Raw genomic sequence first — 25,885 nt, 5'->3', positions numbered from 1 at the left:
TATGTTACTAGGTACGTTTCATGAGCGCCATCATATTCATTTTGCTCGCCTGAATTTCCTCATTGCCAAGGCCCCATAATGGGGTTTCAGAAGCGCTAAGATTGAGTGGGCATACTAAAATTTGGTAGTTAGTTTAACTTTGATAAATCTCAAGTGCGCTATCAACTTTTGCTACGTGTTCTTATGAGAAATGAAGCAAAAACAAATGATCCACCTACTATGTAAACATTGATGAGGTTAGGTCATATTTGTTTTGGTTTCCACACTGCTTAAGTTATATAATGTAGTTTGAAAGTGATAATATTATGTGGGCATCCCACAACCCCCAAGCCAAAAGTAGTCTAGGCCGTGATGCTATTGCCTTCATACTTGTATAAATTGAGGTTCGATGGAATGTGTTTGACTTGATATCTAATTTACAAAATACAGTGATGCAAACCCCGTGATGCTCTCAAAAGTTTTGAAAATTCACGTGGTCCATCCCTTTATCAGTCTATTGTGCAGCTGTTGCCTAACCTATCCTCCTATACGCGCGGTTGTCATGTAGCCTGTCAATTGTTTCCGTTGGCGCACAAAAAAAAAAACAACCACAATCATTTGTGCACGTCTCGATTCCTTTGCCGCCTGAGCTGTACAGTGTTGTGTTTTGGTAGTGCCAAAATTATGTGATCAGATTCATACTAGAATTTGGTAGAGAATTAATGGCGAGCGAATCTTTTGAGCATTATCAACTTTTGCTAAGCGTTCTTACGAGAAATGTAGCAAATATGAATTATTCACCTACTATGTAAACTTTGATGAGGTTAGATCATATATTCGTTTTGGTTCCCACACTTCCTAAGTTGTATAGTGTGGTTCAAAAGTGATAATATTATGTGGGCATCCCACAACCCCCAACCCAAAAGTAGGCTAGGCCGTGATGCTATTGCCTTCGTACTATGTAAAATTTGATGAGGTTAGATCATATATTCGTTTTGGTTTCCACACTTCCTAAGTTGTATAGTGTGGTTTGAAAGCGATAATATTATGTGGGCATCCCACAACCCCCAACCCAAAAGTAGGCTAGGCCGTGATGCTACTGCCTTCGTACTTTTATAAATTGAGGGTTCGATGGACTATGTTTGAATTGGTATCTAATTTACAGAATATCATGATGCAAACCTCGTGATGCTCTCAAAATTTTTGAAAATTCACGTGTTCCAACCCTTTATCAGTCTATTGTGCAGCTGTTGCCTAACCTATCCTCCTATACATGCGGTTGTCATGTAGCATGTCAATTGTTTCCTTTGGCACGCAAAAAAAAAACAACCACAATCATTTGTGCTCATCTCAAGAGATAAACAGTTTGGTAGAGAATTAAACAGTAGATAAATCTCAAGAGCGTTATCAATGTTTGTTAAGCGTTCTTATGAGAAATGAAGCAAATATGAATTATTCACCTACTATGTAAAATTTGATGAGGTTCGGTCATATATTCATTATGGTTTCCACACTGCCTAAGTCGTATAGTGTGGCTTGAAAATGATAATATTATAGGGGCATACTAAAATTTAGTAGAGAATTAAATGGCAAATGAATATTAATGGCGCTATAAATTTTGCTATATTTTTTTTGGGCAATGTAACAAAACATGAATTTTCTCCTCTAGACAAAGTGGGGTTGTTGTTGTTGTTGTTGTCGGCGGCGGCTGGGGATGACCTAGGCTTGCTCATATTTGGTTAGCTGCTCTAATGCATTTGTTTCCTATAGCTAGTTAGCATAGTTGCCTAAAAAACAACATTGTTAGGAAAATCCTACATTGATCTTTTACCTTTTTACATTGCAAGCTATTTCACACAATCCGAGATATAGATAGAGCATTGCACATTGCTACAATGAGGCTAAAGAAATATATTCATTTGTGACTATGGAGGACAGGAGGTAGAGATATGATCCTCATCTAGATATCTTTAAATCAAAATTTGGTATATATTTCATTTTTTTCAAAGTTAACTAATTCCTATTATGTTATTCGAGTTTTTTTACAAGGTTGGCTAGAGTTGACCTCAAATGGTTGGAATTACATTCCGAAGTATACCAAATAAACCAAATATTAGGTTTCACATACGCATAATTAGTACTCAACTTTTCCAATAGGTGCTATTTTAATTATAACATGTTCTTTCTTCTACTGTCTATAAATCATATGATATTCACACAGATGAATTATTTGTGCTTGTTACTAAAATGTTGTGTTCACCAAGAGAGGAAGCACATATTCCAAAATTACTTCATTTTTTAAGAATCCAGAATTAATTTTCTTCTTTGGATTCATTTTTGCCATTTCCTTTTTCTTTGACTATGTTACTTAGGTGCAATTTGAAGTATATATATTCCTAATATTACTTATTAGGAACATGGGGATTTTACTAACGGTATGAATTGAACATACAAGGACCTATTTGGAACCCAAACTATGGAGATTGGGAAACATACGGTGGCAGCCAACAAACCCAAACATACGGTGGCAGCCAACAAACCCAACAACACGGTCAGAAATCATTGCTGCTTCTTTGCAGCAGGGGAGCCCATTTCCTTGCACAAAGCACTATATGATATCTTAGCTTCTCAAGAAACTGCGCTATAAAGCTAAATAATGTGAACCAAGTTTCAGCTAAATGGCACCTAAATATCTAATCAAGACTAGACAAGGATGTACAAAAGATTGTGGCACCAAATTGGCTTTGCATCTATCCATGTGAATGCTACCACAATCAAATGAGAAAATAACTTCAGCAGCAGTGATCAACGAATACTGCTATATCTAACACAGTCAAAGAAAAGTATTTGGGGTCGGAGACTTCTATGGCGATACCGATGGAGCAAACTCTCCCAAGAATCTGCAAACTGCAAATACAAACAAAGATCATGAGCATTACAAGGTAGAACAAAAAAGTAAAAGATTATCAAGAACTCATGCCTCTATTGTCTTGCTTCCATATATGATCCATTTTCCCTCTTTCCAGGCAAAGCAGAGATGTTCCTCCTCAACACAACATACCTGATTACAAAGTAAAGTTGTGTGCTTATCATAAACTGGTCTGTATATGAACAGGTGTACAAATCCACCGGTAGATTGAAATGAAACTATGAAGCACGGAGGCCAACAGTCCAGTTTACTATACAGAACTATACAGTATACACAATTAGCCTAATAGTCCCTCTGTTCCAAATTCTAAGTTGTTTTAACTTTTCTAAGTACGTGGATTTTGTTATGCATATAGATATACACTATGTCTAGATATGTAGTAAAAGATAGGTATCTAACAATGTTCAAGAAAACGCTAGGCGCTAGCCTATTGACTAGCGCCAAGGAAGGTTAAACGTAGATTAAATGTAGGTTAAACGTAGACGTTAGACCTCCATTTAGCGTTTAATCTCAATTAAATGAAGTTTAATAACGTTTTTTTTAACCTTGATCTAGAAAAGCCAAAATGACCTATAATGTAGAACGGAGGGAGTGAATGTTAAGAGTTGGCAAGACATTTGCAATTTCTCTTGTGCTCTCCCAATGGAACTCACAACCTAAAGTGCATAGCATATATACTGAAGGTGAACATCGCAGATTTGAGTATTCATGAACAAAGAAATTAAGGAACAAGTACAAAAAATCAGGAGATTATATTAGAACATACGGCTGTAGCCAGAGTATACTCTTCTCGACGCAGGACTTCATAAAGCACATCAAACTGCAACGGTGTGGTTATGTTCATCAGTACTTCTGACATGTCTATGTGGCTTTCCTTATCAATCGCCCAGTTAAACACTGCAACAATGGTACAAATAGATAGATCAAGTTTATGATGCAAAATAAAAAATTATTGCCGAGAATGGATGTTTTCTTGTTAAATTTAATGATGGTGGTAGCAGAAACACAAGTTTGGTGTATAACTGTACTGGTTATATGCTAGTCTCGTTTTATAGTGGGGCTACAGTATTTGAACACACCAACAAATGCACTAGTCTTGTATAGTTTCTTGCTTTGCGTTTCCTTCTTCCCTTCTTAACATAAAAAATTATGCATGGAACAAGCAACTGTACCAACAGCAAAAACAGGAGATGCAGATTGAAGAGAACGCTCAGTTTTATTCCCACATGGGCAGTTCTCAGAGTCATACTGATTCTGCTTGTCCGCATCTCTCAGGAGCTGACCAAATGATTTCATCTGAACAATCAACAAAATACAATACTGAAATTAGTATTTTCCACATGAGGGCATTAAATAAGTAAGGCAAAGATGCTGTTTACCTCCATTGTTTGAATTGCACTGACATCAACGCTATGGAAAAATGTAGTGTAGTCCTTCTCTTCGGAGGATTCATTTAGACAGTTGCATTTCTTTTGTTCTCTAATGGGCAAACCAAAAACATTATGTGCTAGACATGCGAAATCAAGAAATCTCATAGCCCTTATTGCTTGGTGTTCAAATGCTGGATTGTCAGAATGCAGAGAAGCATGTGACTTGTGCAATGCCTCAAAGATTATTGATACAGTCTCTGATACAATGTTCACACCTTCCTACAACCAAAAAAATCAATTTATCTAGTTAGTTACAATCAGAATCACCAATGGACCAAACAAAGTACATCATTGGTACTTTGATCATAACGGTATCTGTCTGGTGGTTAGCACCTAAGAAATGATGTATCACATATTCTTTTGCAGAGGCTCCACTTAGGAATAACAGAAGTAGACAAATAAAATGTAAAAGGAACAAACCTTCCCCAAAAGATTCTGATCATTCAAAATACCACTGAAAGCAGTTCTTACATCACTTGGAAAAGTAGTGACTCCGTGGTCTTTCTCATTGTCCCATGCATTAAATAATTTTCGCAACAGACAGACAATGCAGTGGACTTCAACTGTAAAATGAGGCAGTACAAGTGGCATATTCACAAACCTATCATGGAATTGCCTTGAATGCCACAATGCCTGCAGTAATATTAGGATATCTTTTTAAGTAGAAAAACATCTAAATAATGAATATTTTGACAGACGAATGAAAATAATTCATTACCCGGAGAGTCACATTCAATATCTGCAGATCGTCAGCAGTAATGTGAAGTACAGTGGCCACTCCACTGTCGATGGAAAAACTTTCAGTTTCAACGGTTGAAAAATTCGAGCTGTCTGTTTGCGATGTTTTCAGTCAGTCAAATAAGTGCTTCATAAGTTTATGGCAAAAGAATTGAATAACATGATAGTTGTCATTTAGAGTAACCAAGACTAATATTTCTTTACGGTCATCACATGGCCAAATAAAATATTTATATAACTTGCTCCTATGGTCTTGCACAATTGATGCAATGCTACTCAGAAGTCCTTTTCTGTTTGGTGTTTCGATCTCATTGAAATAAGCTGATCAGAAAATAAAAACAAATTAATAGAGATGTTTGCAGTTTTACCTGATTGTGAGAGCGAGGAGTTTTCACATTCATCTGTCCTGCTGATCGTAAATTGCACATCTGAATCAGTGTCTAGAATTTTATCTTCGAATAAAGATTCAGCATGCAGGCTGTCAAAACCATCTCCATTGTTGACAGCACCTTTATCAACCCCATCCCGCAAGTCTTCTGGAGAATTATTCAACTTATCCTGTGGAACGTGAATACAAGCATTCAAGCAATTGCAATATGATAGAAGATATGGCCTATGGGATAATTGTCAAACTGAGATAAGAAGAACTACACTAACCCATATATAGGCCGTAATAAGAGGCAAAATGGCAGCACTGTAATCAAAAGTACAAACTTCCACGAGCTTGTTCTTTAAATAGCCCACTTCATTATCCAATAGCAACATCTCAACATCTATAGAATCCGCCTGCATGTTTGCCAGGAAAAATCTGAACATTAATCAACAAGCATTGTGGAAAGTGAGATGCTGAGATGCATTCCCTCAGTTTACTAGTAATATAAATCGAACTTCCATCTACTCTACAGATCCTAAAAGAGATAACTTCCCCATGTTTTGATTGCATGCAACCCACAGTGAGTTTTAAATCGAAACATAAGTACCATTAAAATGCAAAGTAAGGAGCTCCGTCAGGGAATAACCCCTGTGATTTTTCTCCTTTCCAGCACACTTCAGATTTGATTGTCTCAGCAATGAATCTGATATTTCATATATCCTTTCCAGTACTTCATTTCCATGATGAACACACTTCTGCCTCAAGCTGGCCCATGGCATCGCTACCTCTTCCAGAGAATTTAACAGCCATCTAAACAATGCATCCTCCTCCTAAGTACCATCCTTTTTTCTTGTAACAATCTTCTCAGCGTCCAAGGATAACACTAAGCTCCCATCTTGAACCAGAGATATGATCTCAGAACGACCCTTGCTCTTCCCTTCGTTAACCAAAGTCCTCACAAATTCCCTGCCTCTGGTCAAATGGTTACGAAGCTGTTCCAATGGTTTCACAAGCCTCTGAAGTTCCCTGGTATCCAACGAGGTGGCACAGGAAGGAATGCAACATGGCAATGGTTTCTTGGACCTGCCCCTCGCTAATTTGATGACCTTGTCCATAAGGCCAACAGGGAGAGCCTTAAATGTATTGAGACAAGAAAAGACCTCCTTGATCTTGTCCAAGTTTCTTCTTCGCTCGGGGTCTTCTTCTCCCAGCTCAAATGGCGTCCACTTCAAGGAAAACTGAAACTCGTCAGCATCCAAGGCTGCTCTTTTGGGCATCAATGGCTGCAATTCCTGAAGCTCATGAATGTACTCGCCCTCGACGTGTAACAAGAACGAGTTCGCGTCCAAGAAAGCATTGTCGCAGACAGGGCACAGCCATACTGCCCACGCCTTCGTGGCCTTGGCAAACTCCACTGCCCTGGTGAGCAGATGCACGCTGCCCGTTTGGTCGCAGTGCGCCGTCAGGTCGTCGAAGCTCACCGTGAGAAAGCCACGCAGGTCGTCGTCGGTCACCGCGCTCCGCTTGGTGGCGTGGCGGCAGCAGCAGGACATCTTCGTCGGCGCCATCACCGGCTGCAGCGGCGCGGCGGCGTGGCGGAACCCCGTGGCCTCCAGGGCCTCCGCGTCGGCGCTGACCCCGAGGAGCCGCTCCCGCGCCGCCGCGACGCGCGCCTGGGGGCTCGCCGGCGTGAGGCCGCGGCGAGAGGCGGCGGCGGCGGCGGCGGCGTGCAGGGCCGGGTCGGTAGGGTCCGCCACGGCGAGCGCGCGCGCGCGCACTCCGCGAGGGCCTCGCCGGGCCGGCGCGCGTAGAGGAGCGCGGAGGCCAGCGTGGCGGCGATCCCGGGGCACCGCGGGGCGAGCTCCGCGGCGCGGCGGAGCGCCGGGACCGCGTCGCCCGCCCGCGCGGCCGAGGCGCGCGCGTGGCCGAGTACGTGGTGCGCGAGGGGCGATGCCGGGTGGCGCTCCGCGAGGCGGGCCGCCGCCGCTGCGCCGCCGCCGTCGGACAGGGCGCGGATCGCGGACTCGGCCTCCTTCCTGAATGCGGCGGTGGAGTCGTCCCAGTCCGCGTTGGTCGGCGGCGGCGGCGGCGCGCCCACCGCGGGGCGGGGCGGCTTCCTGCCGCCGCCCTTCTTGCTCTTCCTGCCCATTGGGGTGTCCAAGTGCGGGGCCAGTGCCGCCGGCAGGGTGCTCGGCGCAGTGCCGCCGACGGCGCAGATCACCACGCGCGACGGCGGCGAGAAGCAGCAGCGAGTCCGCACGACTCGAGGGTGTAGGGGGACTGCAGGCGTGGGACCCACTCGTCAGCGTGACATGACCTTAGATCTCTCGGTCTTGAGCTGTAACCGTATACGTGCTCACCTCGTATCCTTTTCTTTGGGCAAAATAGAGGTCTTCGTCGCTCAACTATTTCTCAAGGATCCAGTTCGTCTTCCACCTTTCACTTGGATCGATTTAATTCTTCAAATTCTATTTAAAATATTAATCTTATTCCTTATCTTATCTGCTAGGCGTACATGTAGAGTGTGTTATGCTTACGTCATTCTCAAAGCAAGATTTCATTTCTTGATTTCCAAGAGTATCATATCATCTACTGATCATTGAGTAGATGAATGAAATTATATCTTTAATGCAAAGTATCACTTCACGGTTTCAAATGTTAGTATATTATTTAAATGTTTTCATCAACTCCGTCCGCCCCTAATTAAATATCGTTAGCGCTACGGTAGCTAGTCCCTAATTAACTGTAGTCGGCTACACTTCCTACCAAGATGTAGCTGCACCGCACCACCTGTTTAAGGCCATTTTGAGTGTTAGTGTCATAAGAATGTCATATGTATTAAAGATTATGACACGTCAGCAAAATTACTGATTTGACAACAGAGTTAGATCAGTTTCAGTGGGGAGTGTCATTGTACAGTTACCAAGACTATAAAAGATAGTCGTGCCAGAGAAGTATCATGATGACGATATTCCTCTCACATCCCATGACACTATCTCCTCGCTCTTCTACCATGTCAACAAATTTAATGTTTATGGCACTCCAATAACATTTCCACTAAGATTAGCTTTAAGAGTAGAGAGAGATGACTTGGATCATCACCATGACCCTCTTCTGTTACGATTGCTAAGCTATGACACGAGGATGACATTCCCACTGTAGCCTATCTTCGTTGAGTCATGGCACATTTGGTCACACAACCATTACACTATTTAATGCTGTAAGTTATCTATAAAACTGTGTCATGACAATGTATACTGAGAGTGACTATGTCATTCCAGTATCAATCTGATGTGGCATTTTTGGCAACAGTGCGATGACACTTCCCACTAAGACTGAGCTATTCCAGACTCTCCCATTGCTGCCTCACCCAAAATACTGTATTGCATGTTTAACTATGAAAAAGGGGACGTAACTACTGATTTGTGTAATGTAAAATATTTGATGGTGTGTGGTATGTGTACTTCTTAACATCATGAGTACAACATTAATTGCATGTCCATCCAAGGTTGTGTTTAGTTGGTGAAAAAGTTTGGGTTTTGGTACTGTAGCTCATTTTGTTGTTACTTGACAAATAATATTCAATTATGAACTAATTAGATTTAAAAGATTCAGCTCGTGCTAATCAGTTAGACTGTGTAATTAGTTATTTTTTCAACTACATTTAATGCTTCATGCATGTGTCCAAAGATTCGATGTAACCAATACTGTGCAAAAAAATTTTGGGAACTAAATATGACCTAAATGTGTCAGCTGAGAAATGATTGCTACATAGGCTCTTTTGCCCCTAGCATTGGTTCCTAGCTCAGTTTTGTGGGGACGTTTAATTAGGGGCAGAGGGAGTACTCCCTCCGTCCCTAAATAACTGTTGTTTTCGTTTTCCGAGAAATAATTTTGATTAATTTTATATAAAAAATATTAATATTTATGGTACATAATTGATATTATTAGATAGGTCTTTTAATTTAGTTTTTTATAAATTTATTTGAAGATATAAATGTTGCATGTATTTTCTACAAATCGAGTCAAACTTATGACGCGCACACCGAAAACTACTATTAAAAAGGAACAGAGGGAGTAGGTGACTAATATAAGTTGATAAATGTATGCAGATGAAATTCGAATTCTCTCAATGAAGTTCCATTCTAGTTTCATTGCTCTTGTTAACGGTACATTAAGTTTCAACCCATAAAACTCTATTTTTTCTCTTTCTTCATAAATCACACATTATGCTATCATTTTTTCCTCTGTGTCATGTCATTTAATAAGAAATGAAACTCATATGACATTTGCATTGAGAATAATCTAGTTATAGCAGCACCGTTTATATTATATCTCATTTCATTTGACTGTATCCCTCTCTTTCATACTGCCATTCCCGTGGAACTGGACGGATTAAGGGGAAACCTTGTGCGTGTGCAGCAATATGATGAAGATCAAGGAAGGGATACTATGGACTTTTAACATATACTCCCTCTGTCCCTTTTTAAGTGTCTTCGTCGGTGTGTGTGCTACGAGTTTGACTCGATTTCTCTCCCATTTTTTCTATAAATATACTGCCACATCAATAAAACACAATAAATAAAAAACTTAGACTCCATAGTAGAGTCTGTGGTTAAATAAAAAATTTAGACTCCATAGTAGAGTCTATGGTTAGGACTGTCCCTACTGGCCTACCTGACTGCATTGTCTCCGGACAAGACGGGAGACAGCGGCGTAAATGCTGGCAGCTTGCAGTTGCAGGCGGCAGCGAGTCGTGCTGGATGGTGCTATTATTTAGAATATGTTAGATGTTAGTGAATAGTGTCAAATAAAATTAGTTTATAAAATTAACTTCAGAATGAGATTTTTGACCGCGCGATTAGAGAATAATTTGTGTAGTATCACTATAGCAAATCATCGATTAATTACCGTCATTAGATTCGTTGCGAAAAGTTATACCAATTCCTAAAAAAATTTTACAAATAAATTTTATTTAATACTTTATACATACGAGATTCTTTTTTCCGAAAATATAACTAGATTTGTAGATATCCAAACCAGGCCAACGAGTCCAACCGTCCCGTCGGCCGGTCACCCGCCGGGCGGACGAGCGGCGGACGGAGGGGACGCGAGTGTGAGTTGCGTCGCGTCGGGCCGGCCGTCGCTGCCCGTCCCGGCGCCAGAGCGCCGCCATCATTGCCCGCGCCGCGCCGCTGCGCCCGCTATGCGCGCCGCCCTCCCGAGGCGGGGCGGAGGCGGCGTCGCGGTCACGTCGGCCCGTCGCCCCCGCAGCTGGATCGGAGGAGAGGATCGGCGACCGCAACTGCCAGTGCCCCGCCTCGTCTGGCGCCAGCGCGCGTACGTCATGCCGTCATCCGCGGCAGGCGCGTCGCGTCGGCGCCGGAGCTGGCGGCCGTGGTGACGGTGCGCAGCGCAGGCGCCCCTTTTCGGGATAGAGCCGATGGATGGATGGTTTACTGCTAGTACTACTAGCACACATTTCTCGAGAAAAGAATCTTCAATGCATGGAGTACTAAACGAAGTTTATTTATAAAACCTTTTCACGAATGTGTGTAACTTTTCACGACGAATCTAATGATAGTAATTAATCGATGATTGGCTACAGTGTTGCTACAGTAACCATCCTCGAATCGTGCGGTCAAAGGCCTCATTAGGTTCGTCTCGCGAAGTAGAACACAGCTGTGGAGTTAGTTTTATAAATTACCTTTATTTATTATCCTTAATTATTGGTCAAAAATTTTGTGCTACTTGTGATAACCTAAACAAAACAGGGCCCGAGGTGTCTGGTCCCCAGCTCGCCTTGCGCTGACGTCACGCGCGCCAGGCTCTGTGCCGCTCGTGCTCTGCTCCAGTAGTCCAGCCTCCAGGTACCGAGGACTGCTGCTGCCTGCCTGCCGACTGCCGACTCGTGCCGAGCCCTCATCCAGCCATCCGGAGAACGCTGGTGACTGACTCCTGGCTGTACCTGTACTCCTAGCTACTCTACTTCACAAGTTGCATGCCACACATCGAGGCCGTTCCGGTGTTGCTCTACTTGCAGCCAGGGTTCAAAATTTCACCGTAATTTCGTTGAAATTTCGTGAATTTCGGTAATTTCGGTGGTGGCCGAAAGAAAATTCCGAAATTTTGTAATACACTAATACATGTGCTATATAACTTTAGACTCATGTTTTCTATTGTTCATATTGCATATTTTTCTATTCCATAATGTGTATTCATAAATCACACTAATAGTTGTTTAGATCTAAATTTTTTTAGAACAAACATACTTTATGTGCTAGTCTCAAAAAAAATCGGCGAAATTTCACGAATTTCAGTAATTTCGATGGTGGCCGAAATTTTTGCAAAAACGAAATTGAAAACCCTGCTTGCAGCTGCAGGAGTACCAAATTTCAGCTGCGGACAGTGATCCTGCATGTGGGTGCCGGATACATGAATTAAGTTGAGCCAACAAAAACTTGCTTTTGCGATGATTACACTACTAAAAATACTTAACCGTCACCTTTTCAAAACCTCTAAGAGATGGGCACAATTATTAACCGCCTTGATTAATGCCTCAGATTAATCGAGGCGATCATTTTTTATTAATCCTAAACTAAATTAATCGAGGAGTGTATATAACCACCTCAGTTAATTCGTATTTATCAAACTGGTCATTGTAACGACACCGCCTCGGTAAATCAATTAAATCAATTATCCGAGGCGGTTATTTCATAAGGCCCGCCTCCTAAAATCTAGCCCAACCCAACACTAGAAAGAGCCCAGTATCTTACCCACCTGTCGGGCCTGTATATAAACAAGGCCTAGGGTTTTTTCCCTCCCTCAGCCGTCGCGCTGCCCCTCCCTCTCTCTCCCTCAGCCATTGCCGCCGCTGGCTCTAGCCCCTGGCGCGGGCGCGACCCGGGACGGAGCAGCACGTGCGCTTTGCCGCTGGCGCAAGGGCGCATTGGGCGGACGCAGTCCCTGGCAAACGGTGGACGCTGCGGCGGATGGCGGTCATGGTGGCGGCGAACGGCGGTGGGCCGGGCGGGATGCGGTGGCGGAGGACGGCTGTGGAGGACGTGCCAGGCACGGGATGGATTCCTGATAGGCTCGGCGGATTTTTTTCTTTTTCTTTTATTTTTTTATTTGATTAACCGAGGCGGGTGGCCAACCGCCTTGGAAAATATGTCATTTATCGTGACCTTCGATCCGAGGCATTTGTAAAAATGATTCGGCTAATCATTTTTACAGCCTCAGTTAATCGTTTTTTGTAGTAGTGTTAGAGGGCCAATATGTTGCATAAGTATTTATGCGTACCGTGTATCTAATATGTACAATACATGTTCAGTTTCTTGGCCAAAATACATGGGCATTCAGCTTCGATCTAGCTATGGGAACAAGGGTGGTCAACATGTGTGTTGCCCCCCTCCACCACCTCCAACCAGAGCAGATCCAGGGGTGGGTCTAGGAGGGGTTGGAGCCCTCCTAGACCCTCAAAAACAATGTAGCCTTCCCTTTATTTTTGAGAAAAAAGAAGGAAGAAAAAAGAAAAGGAGAGGAAGAAGATAAGAAGCAAGGAGAGAAGAAAATGAGCCCTCCTTTGATTTGGTGGCTAGCTCCGCCACTGCCTGCAACTCATAAAATTAGTGTTTTGGCATACACTTCCATACTGTTAGCCATTTATGTAAGAGAAATGTACGATATGTTCTTTAGTATCTCTCGTACGGGCATATTAGCTAAAAAAATGGCAATGCAATAATAAACCAAATAACCAATTATACGAAAGCAACCTGTTGTCAATCTGGCGGAGTCGTCCGATCTTTCGGGCCAAGGTTAGTTAAGAGACAGATTAGTACAGGATTACCAGGTGTGAGAATAAAATACTTTTTAAAATAGCTGCAGGCCATGGAACTAATGAAGTTTTTCGAGCAGGATCATGGAATATTCATCGAGGTGAATGTCATCACAGCCGGTACATGTTTTATTTATTTGGAAATGACTGAACATATTTTTTCCTACGAATATGAACATTCACGAAACAAAATAGCAACAGAATTTAGTAAGACAAAAAGATTAGTATACCTTAAAATCAAATGCGCTATATATAAAGATTACATATATCTCCCTTTGCTCGAGCACCATGTTTAATTCGCGGAAATTTTTAGATTTGGATATTGTAGTACTTTCGTTATTATTTGATAATTAATATTTAATTATGAATTAATTAGGTTTAAAATGCAAAACGAGGTAGATGGAGGATAAACACAAACACCATCATCGTTCGTCCCATTATCTGGCTGCACACTGTACTTTGATTCTTCCTTTTTGTTTGCACATACATGATCGAGTGCATGCAGCCATGCACGGCCAGCTTTCTCGAACCAAAGCTGTGACTAGCTGCTCTCTGACTAAGACTGACCCTCTCTCTCTCTCCTCCCACGTCAGAGCAAGCAAAAGATGCGGTCATCATCAGTCCCCTTTTCCACGGTGACCGCGTACTGGATCCGCAGGATCTCCACTCCACTCCTCTCCTGCTCCACAATCTTTGCTAGAATGCTAGCTAGCTGCCGAGCTCCCTTTTCCCAGAACAAACAAGCAAGCCACGGTAAAATTTCTTGACGCGACGGCAGCCGTCTCGTCACGCCTTAACCACGTATAACCACCCTCAAAATTTACTTAGGCTATCCACACCCCATCTCCCCTACATTTCAACTCTAAAAGGAATATTCATGTCTGGTCAGCGAGATTCTCCCCCCTACACCAATTTATCCCGCGCTCCATCTACTCCAGATTTTTACTCCATACCCCACCATCAATTACTTTATATTATAAACTCAACCACCCCTCCCTTCCCCACTCCGCCCCCTGTCTCCCTCTCTCCCTCCGCCTGTCATCCACACACGCTGCACAGTGGATGGGGTGGACGCCGTACATGCGCTGCAGATGGAGGGGTGGGGCATTTCCCCAACCAATGGAGGGAGCGTAGAGTAGTGGGCTGCATTGATATCAACTCTAAATAGCAACTCTAAATGTTTGGGGGAGCTCTGGAGGTGTGGGGTGCGGACAGCCTTACCCCCCGCACCGTTTGATCCCGGTTTTACTCCCCACTTGTCCTCATCACCTCCCTACACTAGTACACTACACGGCAGCAGTAGAAACTAAACTCCCCGTTCAAAAAAAAAAACTAAACTCTGCATCTATAAGTAGCCCTCTCTCTATCCCCAGAGGGGCCCGGAACAAGCACAAGTCCTATGTTTGTTTTGTGCTAGGTGTTACTGCACCACTACGTACTGCTAGTTCAGTAGTTCTTGAGAACCAGGTTGCGTGCCCTGCCCTCTGGTTTTTACACCCCGGGTTCTATCTTCTTCCAGCTCCGGCCAGGTCGTCGTCGCCTTTGCATTGGCCACCAACAAGCCATGGCACCACGGTCCCTCCTGTGCTTGGCGGCGGCGGCGTGCTGCTGCCTCGCGTTGCTGGTTCCTCCGGCGCAGGGGCGCCTTGGCATTGGTACTATTTACTACCTTTCGCTTAAACTTTCTCTCTAATTCTCTCTCTCTCTACAAAACTCTTTTCCTCTGCATTTTCTTTGTTGCGCTCGTGAGATAGAGATCCCCGTGACCGATCTCTGACTTTATTTTCTTTGCTCTTGATCTTCAGGTCTGCCTGGTGGATTTGGTGCGACGACGAACCGGCGGACCTCGGAGCAGCAGCGCGGCACGGCAGCGAAGGCCGCGTCGACGGCGTGGTCATCGTCGTGGACGGCGGCGGCGGCTGGGAGGGTGAGGCCGGAGCTGCGGTCGGTGCCGGGGGGCCCGGACCCGCTGCACCACCACGGCAGCCCGTGGCGGCCGGAGCTGGAGCCGACCACCCCCTGAGCACAGAATCTCTTCTGGCTGCAGGCTCCACGATGTTTCTTGGTCGCCCTGCGTTTGCATGCTCGGTCGCCTCGTGCGCCTGGCGGCTAGTACTAGGATCATGCAGACATGAAGTTGGGCATTCATGTACAAAAACTGTTTTGTTGCTATTGGATCTTTGTGCAAGTGCAGTTGCCACTGTGAATCTGTTTACATTCCGAACACTGGCAAACAAAATCTGTTACGCTGTGCAATCAAATTACGTACGATTGTCCAAACCACGGAACTCATGCTCTTATGATATAAGATGATGCTCAACATATAAGTGTTAAAGGTTGATCATCACTAAGATTAAGTTTTTCCTAATTGATGGTTTGTATCAAATTATACCGGCTTTATGAATTGAGACAACCTATAATTTTAGGACAATTGAGATCTCAAATCCTTGATTTTGAACACAAGTTTTGTTTTCTTATTACTAAATGCGCATGATGAAGTTGAAAACAATTTGCACATGAGGACCATAAGTAAATATGTCATCTCCCATTATGTATAAGAAATTGGAGTAGGATGATGTATTGTGGGTAATGAAGTGGCAATGGTGTTTATTGATTATTGTGATGCGTTACCTTGTATGTTTTTCTACTGTGAGTAAAAGATGATTATAAGCCTTACAATCAAGGGGGGAATATTGGAATTAATCTTGGCTTTAGTCAAAGAGGATCTAGTCCTGAGAGTACTAACGGCCCATAAGAATTGGGCCGTTTGGACCAAGCCTAGCCCATGATTAGTGGGCCCATCCAAGAGCTAAGTGGGCCAGATCCCAAGCCACCACGAGCTATAAGTATGGGCACTCACCCCTCCACTAGCTCATGAATGGCTTGAAGGCCTGCGCCACCCCTACATCACGCCTGAATGGAGCAGGCACGGGTCGTCAGTGCCCCTAAGGGGATCTATTGTTCTTCATGTAAGTAATTAAGTTCTAATTTTTGCAGTTCTTCGGTATTCATGTACTTAGACTAACTGATCCTAAGATTAAGTCATGTTGTAAATCCAACAATCCTGCGGGTGCGGGATACATGAATTAAGTTGAGCCAACCAAAACTTGCTTTTGCAATTATTACACTACTAAAAAGATTAATCGTAATCTTTTCAAAGAGTTGGGAACAATCATGAACCACCTCGGTTAATGCCTCAGATTAATCGAGATGGTTATTTTTTATTAACCGAGATGGATAAAAATAATTGCCTTTTAAAATCAATTAACCGAGACGAACAGTGTAATATAACATCGGTTAATTCCTATTACCGAAACGGCCATTGGATCGACACCGCCTCAGTATATCAACTAAATCAATTATCCGAGGGGGTTATTTCATAGACCTGTCTCCTAAAATCTGACCCAACCCAATACTAGAAAGGAAGCCTGTATCTTACCCACCTATTAGACCTATATATGTTTTATGACTTAGAGTATTTTTCCCTCCTTCAGCCACCGCACCGCCCCTCCCTCTCCCTCCCTCAGCCCCCGCCGGCCGCTCTGGCCCCTGGCGTGGCTCCCCAAGCGCCGGCGCGGGCGCAACCCGATGCAGAGCAGCACGGGCGCCCGGCCGCCGGCACAAGGGCGCACGGGGCGGGCACAGTCCCTAGCGAATGGCGAACACAGCGGCGATTGCGGCAGATGCGGTGGCGGTGGGTCGAGCAGGACGTGGTGGTGGAGGGCGTGCTAGGCACGTGATCGGCTTGACGGACTATTTCTTTTTATAATTTTTTTATTTGATTAAACGAGCCGGGCAGCCAACCACATGGGAAATAGGTCATTTACCATGACCTACAATCCGAGGCGGTTGCGAAAAATGACTCGGTTAATCATTTTTGCCCACCTCAGTTAATCTTTTTTAGTACACTACCAGAAAACGGGAAACTCTTGACGGCCAAAAACCGTCAGGAAAGCCTGAAATACCGTCAGGAATACGATTCCTGACAGGTCACCATCAGGAATTCGCCGACAGGAGTCCTTTGTCAGGAAAAGTGAAGTTCTCCTGTCGGTTGGCCGACAGGAATCCTTTCGTGTCGGTAGTTCCTGACGGTCTTCATGAGGATGCCTTGAAGATCAATTTCTGACGGTAAAAACCGTCAGGAAATCAGATAAAAGAGCTAAAAAAAATATATACATGCATTCAGACCTACATCCGAGATTACAATTTCACAGTTCCAGCAAATCCAATTTGTATGATAGTTTCATATACATGTCCTTTACAATTTATACATACAGACGTTGGCATCCATCAAGTTATTTCCTAAAAATGACTACTGCACCACATATACATCTTTTCAGATATGTAGAGAACTTAATATATCATAGTGCTTAAAATTCTATATACAACTCCTTGTATCTATGACTCCCAGCTGGTTTTGTTAACTTCTAATGTACTCAAATAAGTCAAATAAAAGGTAACTGAAAGTTAACCTTGAAATTGAATTGTAGTGACATAAAGGATGACAGTTTGTGCTAACTTTGTCCTGCTGTATTTTTGTACCTGATGAAGAACCAAATTAACTCAATCATATTGCAGCCATGTTCAAGTTGTCAAAACTGAAAGGAACTTTCAACCTAAGGCAGAGGATGCATATTACAAACTTAAATTCAGTAAACACCAGCAGTGAATAAATGATGTAAAGTCTTATGACAGTTTGGTTTGGAACAAAGCTACTTACATAGTTACATGAGAAATTTTGGGGCGAGTACCTACAATATATATTCAGATCAAACATCAGCAATACCTACAATATATTCAGAGTACAAATTTAATTCATCAGAATTCAGAATCCAAATTTGGGGCATAGAAATGGTAGAATCATTAAATTGCAATGTTCGAAAAAGATTATACCTAACCTGGAGATTGAATTCAGCCCAACAATGAATATGACATGATTAAGTGGCTGCTGCTGCTATGCATGCTGGTTACACCGACATGTAGGTATAGAGCAAATTTTGAGTAGGTAGCATGTACCATGCTAATTAATCCACCAGTAAGAACAACCTCAAGTCATGTCTAGGAAAACTGAGAAGTACTACATAATAGAGGCACTCACCTTCTAGGAAAACTGAGAAGTACTACATAATAGAGGCACTCACCTTCTAGACTATATCATTAAGAACATAACAGAGTCAATGTTAGAACTAACTTCCATTACCACAATTGCACATCATTTATTCACTTTCATTTCACCAACAAGATTATAACACAATCATGAAATGAAATAATTGGCATCCACTGTATGAAATATATCCACAAATGCAATTATTTCAGAGAAATACACACTAGATGCTACACTTGCAAAAAAGTTTAATGTCCTAGTCTTATCATTGGATCTCAACAGTATCTATCATACACGACAAGTGAATGGTGTTTATTTATACAAATTACTTATCAACAATATCGTACAAGCTTATTTTGCATATTTTAATTCCTTCTGATAGACAAGTAAATGGTAAATGTATTCCTGTTGGGAAACATAGAAAAACATGTAGAAAATCTCACCAGAACAATATAGTTTCCAGTCAAATCTTTACTCAGTCACCTAGAGAGAAATTAACACCACGGAAGAGAAAATGTACCATATGGTGCTGAGGAAGACGGTCTTGACGGGCACGCATCCAGTCTCATTGAGCGCCTGATGGAGAGCACGGACTTCTGTCCAGCTCGGCGGCAGCGGCGCAACCAAATCTGCGCACCACTTCCATCTGCGAGGCGCGCAGCACCCGCACCTTTTGCACCTCCTCCACCGCTAGGCTCGCTGCTGCCAAAACTGAGCCCGCGCCCCGCTTGTCCAGTGCCGGCGACACCGGCGACGCAGGCGAGATCCGGGAAAACTCGAAGGCGACCCCTAGCTTCCGGATCTGACTTGGAGGGGAGGACACGATGGGGCGGCATGGACTAGACCTCGAAGCCGGTCAGGCAGCGAGGAGTGACGTAGGGAGCGATGGCGGCGGCGAAGGCCGGGGAGATCGCAATCGGCGGCGGTGGCGGAGGTCTGATTTGGAGAGCGGAGAGGATAAGGTTTGGGGGGAGAAGCAGGTTCCTGTCGTTTTTTTTCTTTTGGGCTGGGTGATTTGGTGCGGGGCTGCGGGTGCCGCGCTGGGCATATTGGGCTCCTGACGGTCGGCCTCTACCGTCAGGAGGCTCCCCGTTTCTGGTAGTGGTAGTGTTAGAGAGCCAATATGTTGCATAAGTATTTATGCGTACCGTGTATATAATACGTACAATCCATGTTCAATTTCTTGGCCAAAATACATGGGCATTGAGCTTCCATCTAGCCATGGGAACAAGGGTGGTCAACTGTTATATTGTGATCCAAATTCTGATGGGAGAGTGTTGGAATTTGGGCTTGGCCCATTAAGGCCCATGTGGTGCAAACTTTTAATCCCACATTGCTAGTAGAAGTTGAGGAGACCACGTGACTCTCCTATATATCTAACCCATAGGCTTCACCGGAGAATATCAATCCTATTATTCCTCTTGTAAGCCGCCGCTAGGCGTTGTACACAAACACCCGATATAGTGAAGTTCTTGCTGGCTGGCGCCCGTGGTTTTTACCCTTCGCATTGGAGGGGTTTTCCACGTTAAATCTTCGTGTCTTTCTGCGGTTTGCTCTTTCTATTTTTCATCATTTTGTTCGCCGTCGCTTCTAACAAGTGGTACCAGAGCCGTGGTTTCAAGTTTGGGTTTCGTGATGGCGTCGATGAAGTATGATCTACCGATGTTGGACTACAAGACAAGGTTCTCGCTGTGGCAAGTCAAGATGAGAGCTATTCTGGCGCAAACCAATGATCTTGATGAGGCGCTGGAAAAATTCGGGAAGAAAAAGAAGGATGAGTGGACCGATGAGGAGAAGCGCAAGGACCGTAAGGCTCTTTCTCTTATTCAGCTTCATCTATCTAATGATATTCTACAAGAAGTGCTGCAGGAAAAGACTGCTGCAGAATTGTGGCTAAAACTGGAATCGATCTGCATGTCGAAGGATCTTACCAGTAAATTGCATATGAAGTTGAAGCTGTACATGCTTAAGATGCAGGAGGGTGATTCGGTGATGGGTCACCTATCTGTCTTCAAGGAGATCGTTGCTGACCTAGGGTCGATGGAGGTTAAGTATGAAGATGAGGACTTAGGTCTTCTTTTATTATGCTCTTTGCCAAGTTCTTATGCAAGTTTCCGTGACACCATACTATTAAGCCGTGATGAACTAACCCTTGCGGAAGTTTGTGAGGCACTCCAGTCTAAGGAGAAGATGAAAGGCATGGTGCAGACAGATGGCTCGTCCTCTAGGGGCGATGCTTTGCATGTCAGAGGCAGATCAGAGCAAAGATCCTCAAGTGATAACAACGATCGTGGCAAGAGCAATGACGGTAGAGGCCGCTCCCAGTCCAAAGGTCCCAAGAAGAAATTATGTAAGTATTGCAAGAAGAAATCTCATATGATTGAGGATTGCTGGAAATTGCAGAATAAGGAGAAGAAGAAAAATAAATCTGATGGTAAGGCTAGTGTTGCTTCTGCTGGTGAAAACTCTGAGTCAGATTGTTTGGTTGTCTTTGCTGGTTGTGTTGCTGGTCATGATGAGTGGATTCTTGATTCTGCATGTTCTTTTCATATCTGCACTAATAGAGATTGGTTCAGTTCCTATGAGTCTTTGCAGAACGGTGATTTTGTGCGCATGGGAGATGATAACCCGTGTGAGATTATTGACATTGGCTCTGTTCAGATCAAGACCCATGATGGCATGATTCGCATACTAAAGAATGTAAGGCACATACCAGGGATGAAAAGAAATCTGATCTCGTTGAGCACACTTGATAAAGAAGGACTCAAATACACCGGTTCAGGTGGAGTTGTGAAGGTATCTAAAGGTTCTCTTGTATGTTTGCTGGGTGATCTCAATCCTTCAAATTTATATGTTCTCAGAGGTTGTACTTTGCATGGTTCTGTTTCTGCTGCTAATGTTGCTAATGCTGAACCTAGTAAGACTGACCTTTGGCATATGCGTCTTGGACACATGAGTGAACTCGGTATGGCAGAATTGATGAAGAGAAACCTGCTGGATGGCTGCATTCTGAGTGGCAAGAAGTTCTGTGAGCATTGTGTATTTGGTAAGCATAAGAGGGTCAAATTCAATACCTCTGTTCATACCACAAAAGGTACACTTGATTATGTTCATGCTGATTTGTGGGGTCCTTCACGTAAGCCTTCATATGGTGGTGCTCGTTATATGCTTACCATTATTGATGATTACTCTAGAAGAGTCTGGCCTTATTTTCTGAAAAGCAAAGATGATACTTTTGCTGCTTTTATAGAATGGAAAGTTATGATAGAAAGGCAAACTGAGAAGAAGGTCAAGGTGCTTTGAACTGATAATGGTGGAGAGTTCTGTTCGGATGCTTTTGATGATTATTGCAGAAAAGAAGGCATTGTTAGGCATCACACCATACCATACACTCCTCAGCAGAATGGTGTGGCCGAGCGTATGAACAGGACTATCATCTCGAAGGCTCGTTGCATGCTGTCCAATGCCCATATGAACAAGCGTTTTTGGGCTGAGGCTGCTAATACAGCATGTTATTTGATCAACAGATCGCCTTCTATTCCACTCAACAAGAAGACTCCTATTGAGGTATGGTCTGGTACACCTGCAGATTATTCACACTTGAGAGTTTTTGGCTGCACTGCTTATGCTCATGTTGATAATGGAAAATTAGAGCCTAGAGCTATTAAATGTCTATTTCTTGGTTATGGTTCGGGAGTCAAAGGATATAAATTGTGGAATCCTGAAACTAGAAAGACTTTTATGAGCAGAAGTGTTGTTTTCAATGAATCTGTGATGTTTACTGACAGTTTGTCCACAGATGATGCTTTAGTTGAGAAATTGCAGTCACAAGTTAGTGTGCAGGTGGAGCTTATGGATGACCAGGAAAATGAAGTTGTTGGTAATGATGTTTCAGATAGTGTTCCTGATACTGTTCAGCACTCACCTCCAGTTTCACAGTCTGATTTGCAGCATGAGGAGGATGTAGATTTACCTATTGCTCTTCGCAGATCAAAGAGGAGTTGTGGACCTCCAAACCGTTTAATTGAGGAGTGTAATCTGACTTATTATGCTTTGAGTTGTGCTGAACAGGTGGAGGATGCTAGTGAGCCAGCAACATATTCTGAAGCCATTGATTCAGTTGATAAGGAGAAGTGGATCTCAGCTATGCATGAGGAGATGCAGTCTCTTGAGAAGAATGGCACATGGGAGATTGTAAGCTTGCCTGAGAAAAAGAAGACTGTTCGCTGCAAATGGGTCTTCAAGAGAAAGGAGGGTTTGTCTTCTAGTGAGCCTCCAAGATTTAAGGCAAGGTTAGTTGCAAAAGGTTTCAGTCAGATTCCTGGTGTTGACTATAATGATGTGTTCTCTCCAGTTGTGAAGCATAGCTCAATTCGGACTTTCTTTAGTATTGTTGCTATGCATGATCTTGAGCTTGAGCAGTTAGATGTGAAGACTGCATTTTTACATGGAGAGCTTGAGGAGGAAATTTACATGAATCAGCCAGAAGGATTCATAGTGCCAAGCAAAGAGAATTATGTTTGCAAATTAAAGAAATCCTTGTATGGTTTGAAACAGTCTCCTCGTCAGTGGTATAAGAGGTTTGATTCATTTATGTTGTTACATGGTTTTAAAAGATCTGAATATGATAGCTGTGTTTATATTAAGATTGTTGAGGAATCACCTATATACTTGCTGTTATATGTTGATGACATGCTTATTGCTGCCAAGAGCAGAAAAGAAATCACTACAGTAAAGAAATTGTTGAGTAGTGAATTTGATATGAAGGATCTTGGTGTTGCTAAGAAAATTCTAGGTATGGAGATTACTAGAGACAGAAAATCTGGTTTATTATTTCTTAGTCAGCATAATTACATTAACAAGGTTCTTCAGCGTTTCAATATGCATGATTCAAAGCCAGTTAGTACTACTATTGCACCTCACTTTAAATTGTCAGCTGCTCAGTGCCCTAGTTCTGAGGAGGATGTTGAATACATGTCAAAAGTCCCATATTCTAGTGCTGTTGGTTCTTTGATGTATGCCATGGTTTGCTCTCGCCCAGATTTATCATATGCTATGAGTTTGGTTAGCAGATACATGTCTAATCCTGGTAAAGAACACTGGAAGGCAGTTCAGTGGATTTTCAGGTACCTCAGAGGAACAGCAGATTCTTGTTTGAAGTTTGGGAGAACTGATCAGGGACTCATTGGTTATGTGGATTCAGATTATGCTGCTGATTTGGATAGGCGCAGGTCACTCACAGGTTATGTGTTCACTGTTAGCAGTTGTGCTGTGAGTTGGAAGGCTACTTTGCAGCCTGTTGTTGCTATGTCTACCACAGAAGCAGAATATATGGCTATTGCTGAAGCGTGCAAGGAGGCAGTTTGGCTGAAAGGTTTGTTTACTGAGCTGTGTGGAGTTGGTTCTTGCATTGATCTATTCTGTGACAGTCAAAGTGCTATTTGCCTTACTAAAGATCAGATGTTTCATGAAAGGACAAAGCATATTGATGTCAAGTACCATTATGTTCGTGATGTTATTTCACAAGGTAAATTGAAGGTATGCAAGATCAGTACTCATGATAATCCAGCTGATATGATGACTAAACCAGTTCCTGTAGCTAAGTTTGAGCTTTGCTCAAGCTTAGTTGGTTTGACAGTTTAGCCCAAGAGGCTATTTGGCGTCAGAAGTTCTGTTCTTTGTTGTGTTCAGGTGATGATTTTGATATGCGACAAGAAGGAATTTGTCTCAAGGTGGAGTATGTTATATTGTGATCCAAATTCTGATGGGAGAGTGTTGGAATTTGGGCTTGGCCCATTAAGGCCCATGTGGTGCAAACTTTTAATCCCACATTGCTAGTAGAAGTTGAGGAGACCACGTGACTCTCCTATATATCTAACCCATAGGCTTCACCGGGGAATATCAATCCTATTATTCCTCTTGTAAGCCGCCGCTAGGCGTTGTACACAAACACCCGATATAGTGAAGTTCTTGCTGGCTGGCGCCCGTGGTTTTTACCCTTCGCATTGGAGGGGTTTTCCACGTTAAATCTTCGTGTCTTTCTGCGGTTTGATCTTTCTATTTTTCATCGTTTTGTTCGCCATCGCTTCTAACATCAACATGTGTTGTGCCCCCCTCAAACACCCGCAAAACACAAAATAGTGTTTTGCCATACACTTCCAGACTGTTAGCCATTTATCTAAGAGAAATGTATGATATGTTCTTTAGTATGGCTCGTACGGGCATATTAGCTAAAAAATGGCGATTGCAGTAATAAACCAAATAACCAATAATACGAAAGCAACCTGTTGTCAATCTGGCGGAGTCGTCCGATCTTTCGTCGAGATTCGGGCCAAGGTTAGTTAATAGACAGATTAGTACAGGATTACCAGGCGTGAGAACAAATTACTTTTTAAAATAGCTGCAGGCCATGGAACTAATGAATTTTTTCGAGCAGGGTCATGGAATATTCATCGAGGTGAATGTCATCACAGCTGCTACATGTTCTATTTATATTCAAATGACCGAACATATTTTTTTCCTACGAATATGAACATTCACGAAACAAAATAACAACTGAATTTGACAAGACAAAAAGATTAGTATACCTTAAAAACAAATGCGCTACAAAGATTACATACATCTCCCCTTGCTCGAGCACAATAATAATGCAAAACAAGCTAGATGGAGGATCAACACAAACGCTGTAACAACCCGGCCCGGGATAACGGCTAAGATTTACTCTACACGTTAAGTAAACCACACCTGCTAAATGACTCTCTTGCGCTTTCGTCCTCGCTTCGCGCAAAAGGTTGCAACCGAAGTTATTAGCATCCCACGACCGAGCTTTTAAGCTGGTCTGTCTCTCGTTCCGTTTGCGGTATGGGACTAAACTGGGAAGTACTGTACCGCTGCTACAGTACCGGGGGCGCTATAGTAGCTTTTTGCTACAGTGTCGCACATTCGGTCCGTCCCAACACGGCCCACGGGCTGTGACAATCACCCCCCGTTGAGGACTCGACGTCCTCGTCGAGACATCGAACCAGCTTACCCATATGGGACAAAGGAGCATGATCTCCTCTCTTGGGCACGTCCCATACGTCTAGTACTAACGATCCCATGTGCCACTTCCGTGGGTTCACTGCCAGCAACCCATGTGTGTGTCCGTCCGGTGGCATCCGTGTCCCCACGCGCACAACGTGCTCATGTACGCGCACTTCTGCCCGTACGTGGCGTGAAACCGCGAGAGTTTGGCTCTGATACCCCTGTTACGACCCGGCCCGGGATAACGGCTAAAATTTACTCTACATGTTAAGTAAACCACACCTGCTAAATAACTCTCTTGTGCTTTCATCCTCGCTTCGCGCAAAAGATTGCAACCGAAGTTATTAGCTTCCCACGACCGAGCTTTTAAGCTAGTCTGTCTCTCGTTCCGTTTCTGGTATGGGACTAAACTGGGAAGTACTGTATTGCTACTACAGTACCCGCGACGCTACAATAGCTTTTTGCTACAGTG

At 43.3% G+C, this 25,885-nt stretch overlaps 2 protein-coding genes across 2 annotated transcripts; one reads left to right on the top strand and one right to left on the bottom strand.

The window, feature by feature from the left end:
• Positions 1-2,570: 2,570 nt before the first annotated feature.
• LOC120685089 lies at positions 2,571-7,598 on the bottom strand. Its single transcript, XM_039966930.1, has 12 exons — positions 7,228-7,598; positions 6,281-7,081; positions 6,057-6,078; positions 5,734-5,862; positions 5,445-5,634; positions 5,057-5,169; positions 4,759-4,971; positions 4,288-4,557; positions 4,081-4,204; positions 3,675-3,805; positions 2,960-3,040; positions 2,571-2,886 (listed from the first exon to the last, which is right to left on the bottom strand). The coding sequence occupies exons 1-12, from the start codon at positions 7,596-7,598 to the stop codon at positions 2,785-2,787; spliced, it is 2,547 nt and encodes an 848-aa protein (XP_039822864.1). The 3' UTR covers positions 2,571-2,784.
• Positions 7,599-14,850: 7,252 nt separating this feature from the next.
• LOC120685088 (protein FLORAL ORGAN NUMBER2-like) lies at positions 14,851-15,309 on the top strand. Its single transcript, XM_039966929.1, has 2 exons — positions 14,851-14,941; positions 15,092-15,309. The coding sequence occupies exons 1-2, from the start codon at positions 14,851-14,853 to the stop codon at positions 15,307-15,309; spliced, it is 309 nt and encodes a 102-aa protein (XP_039822863.1).
• The last annotated feature ends 10,576 nt before the right edge of the window (positions 15,310-25,885 follow it).

Source organism: Panicum virgatum, chromosome 8N (genome assembly GCF_016808335.1).
Source record: "Panicum virgatum strain AP13 chromosome 8N, P.virgatum_v5, whole genome shotgun sequence".
Lineage (NCBI taxonomy): Eukaryota > Viridiplantae > Streptophyta > Magnoliopsida > Poales > Poaceae > Panicum > Panicum virgatum.
Note: the sequence above shows the minus strand (reverse complement) of the source record. Positions and strands in the feature narration are given on the sequence as shown.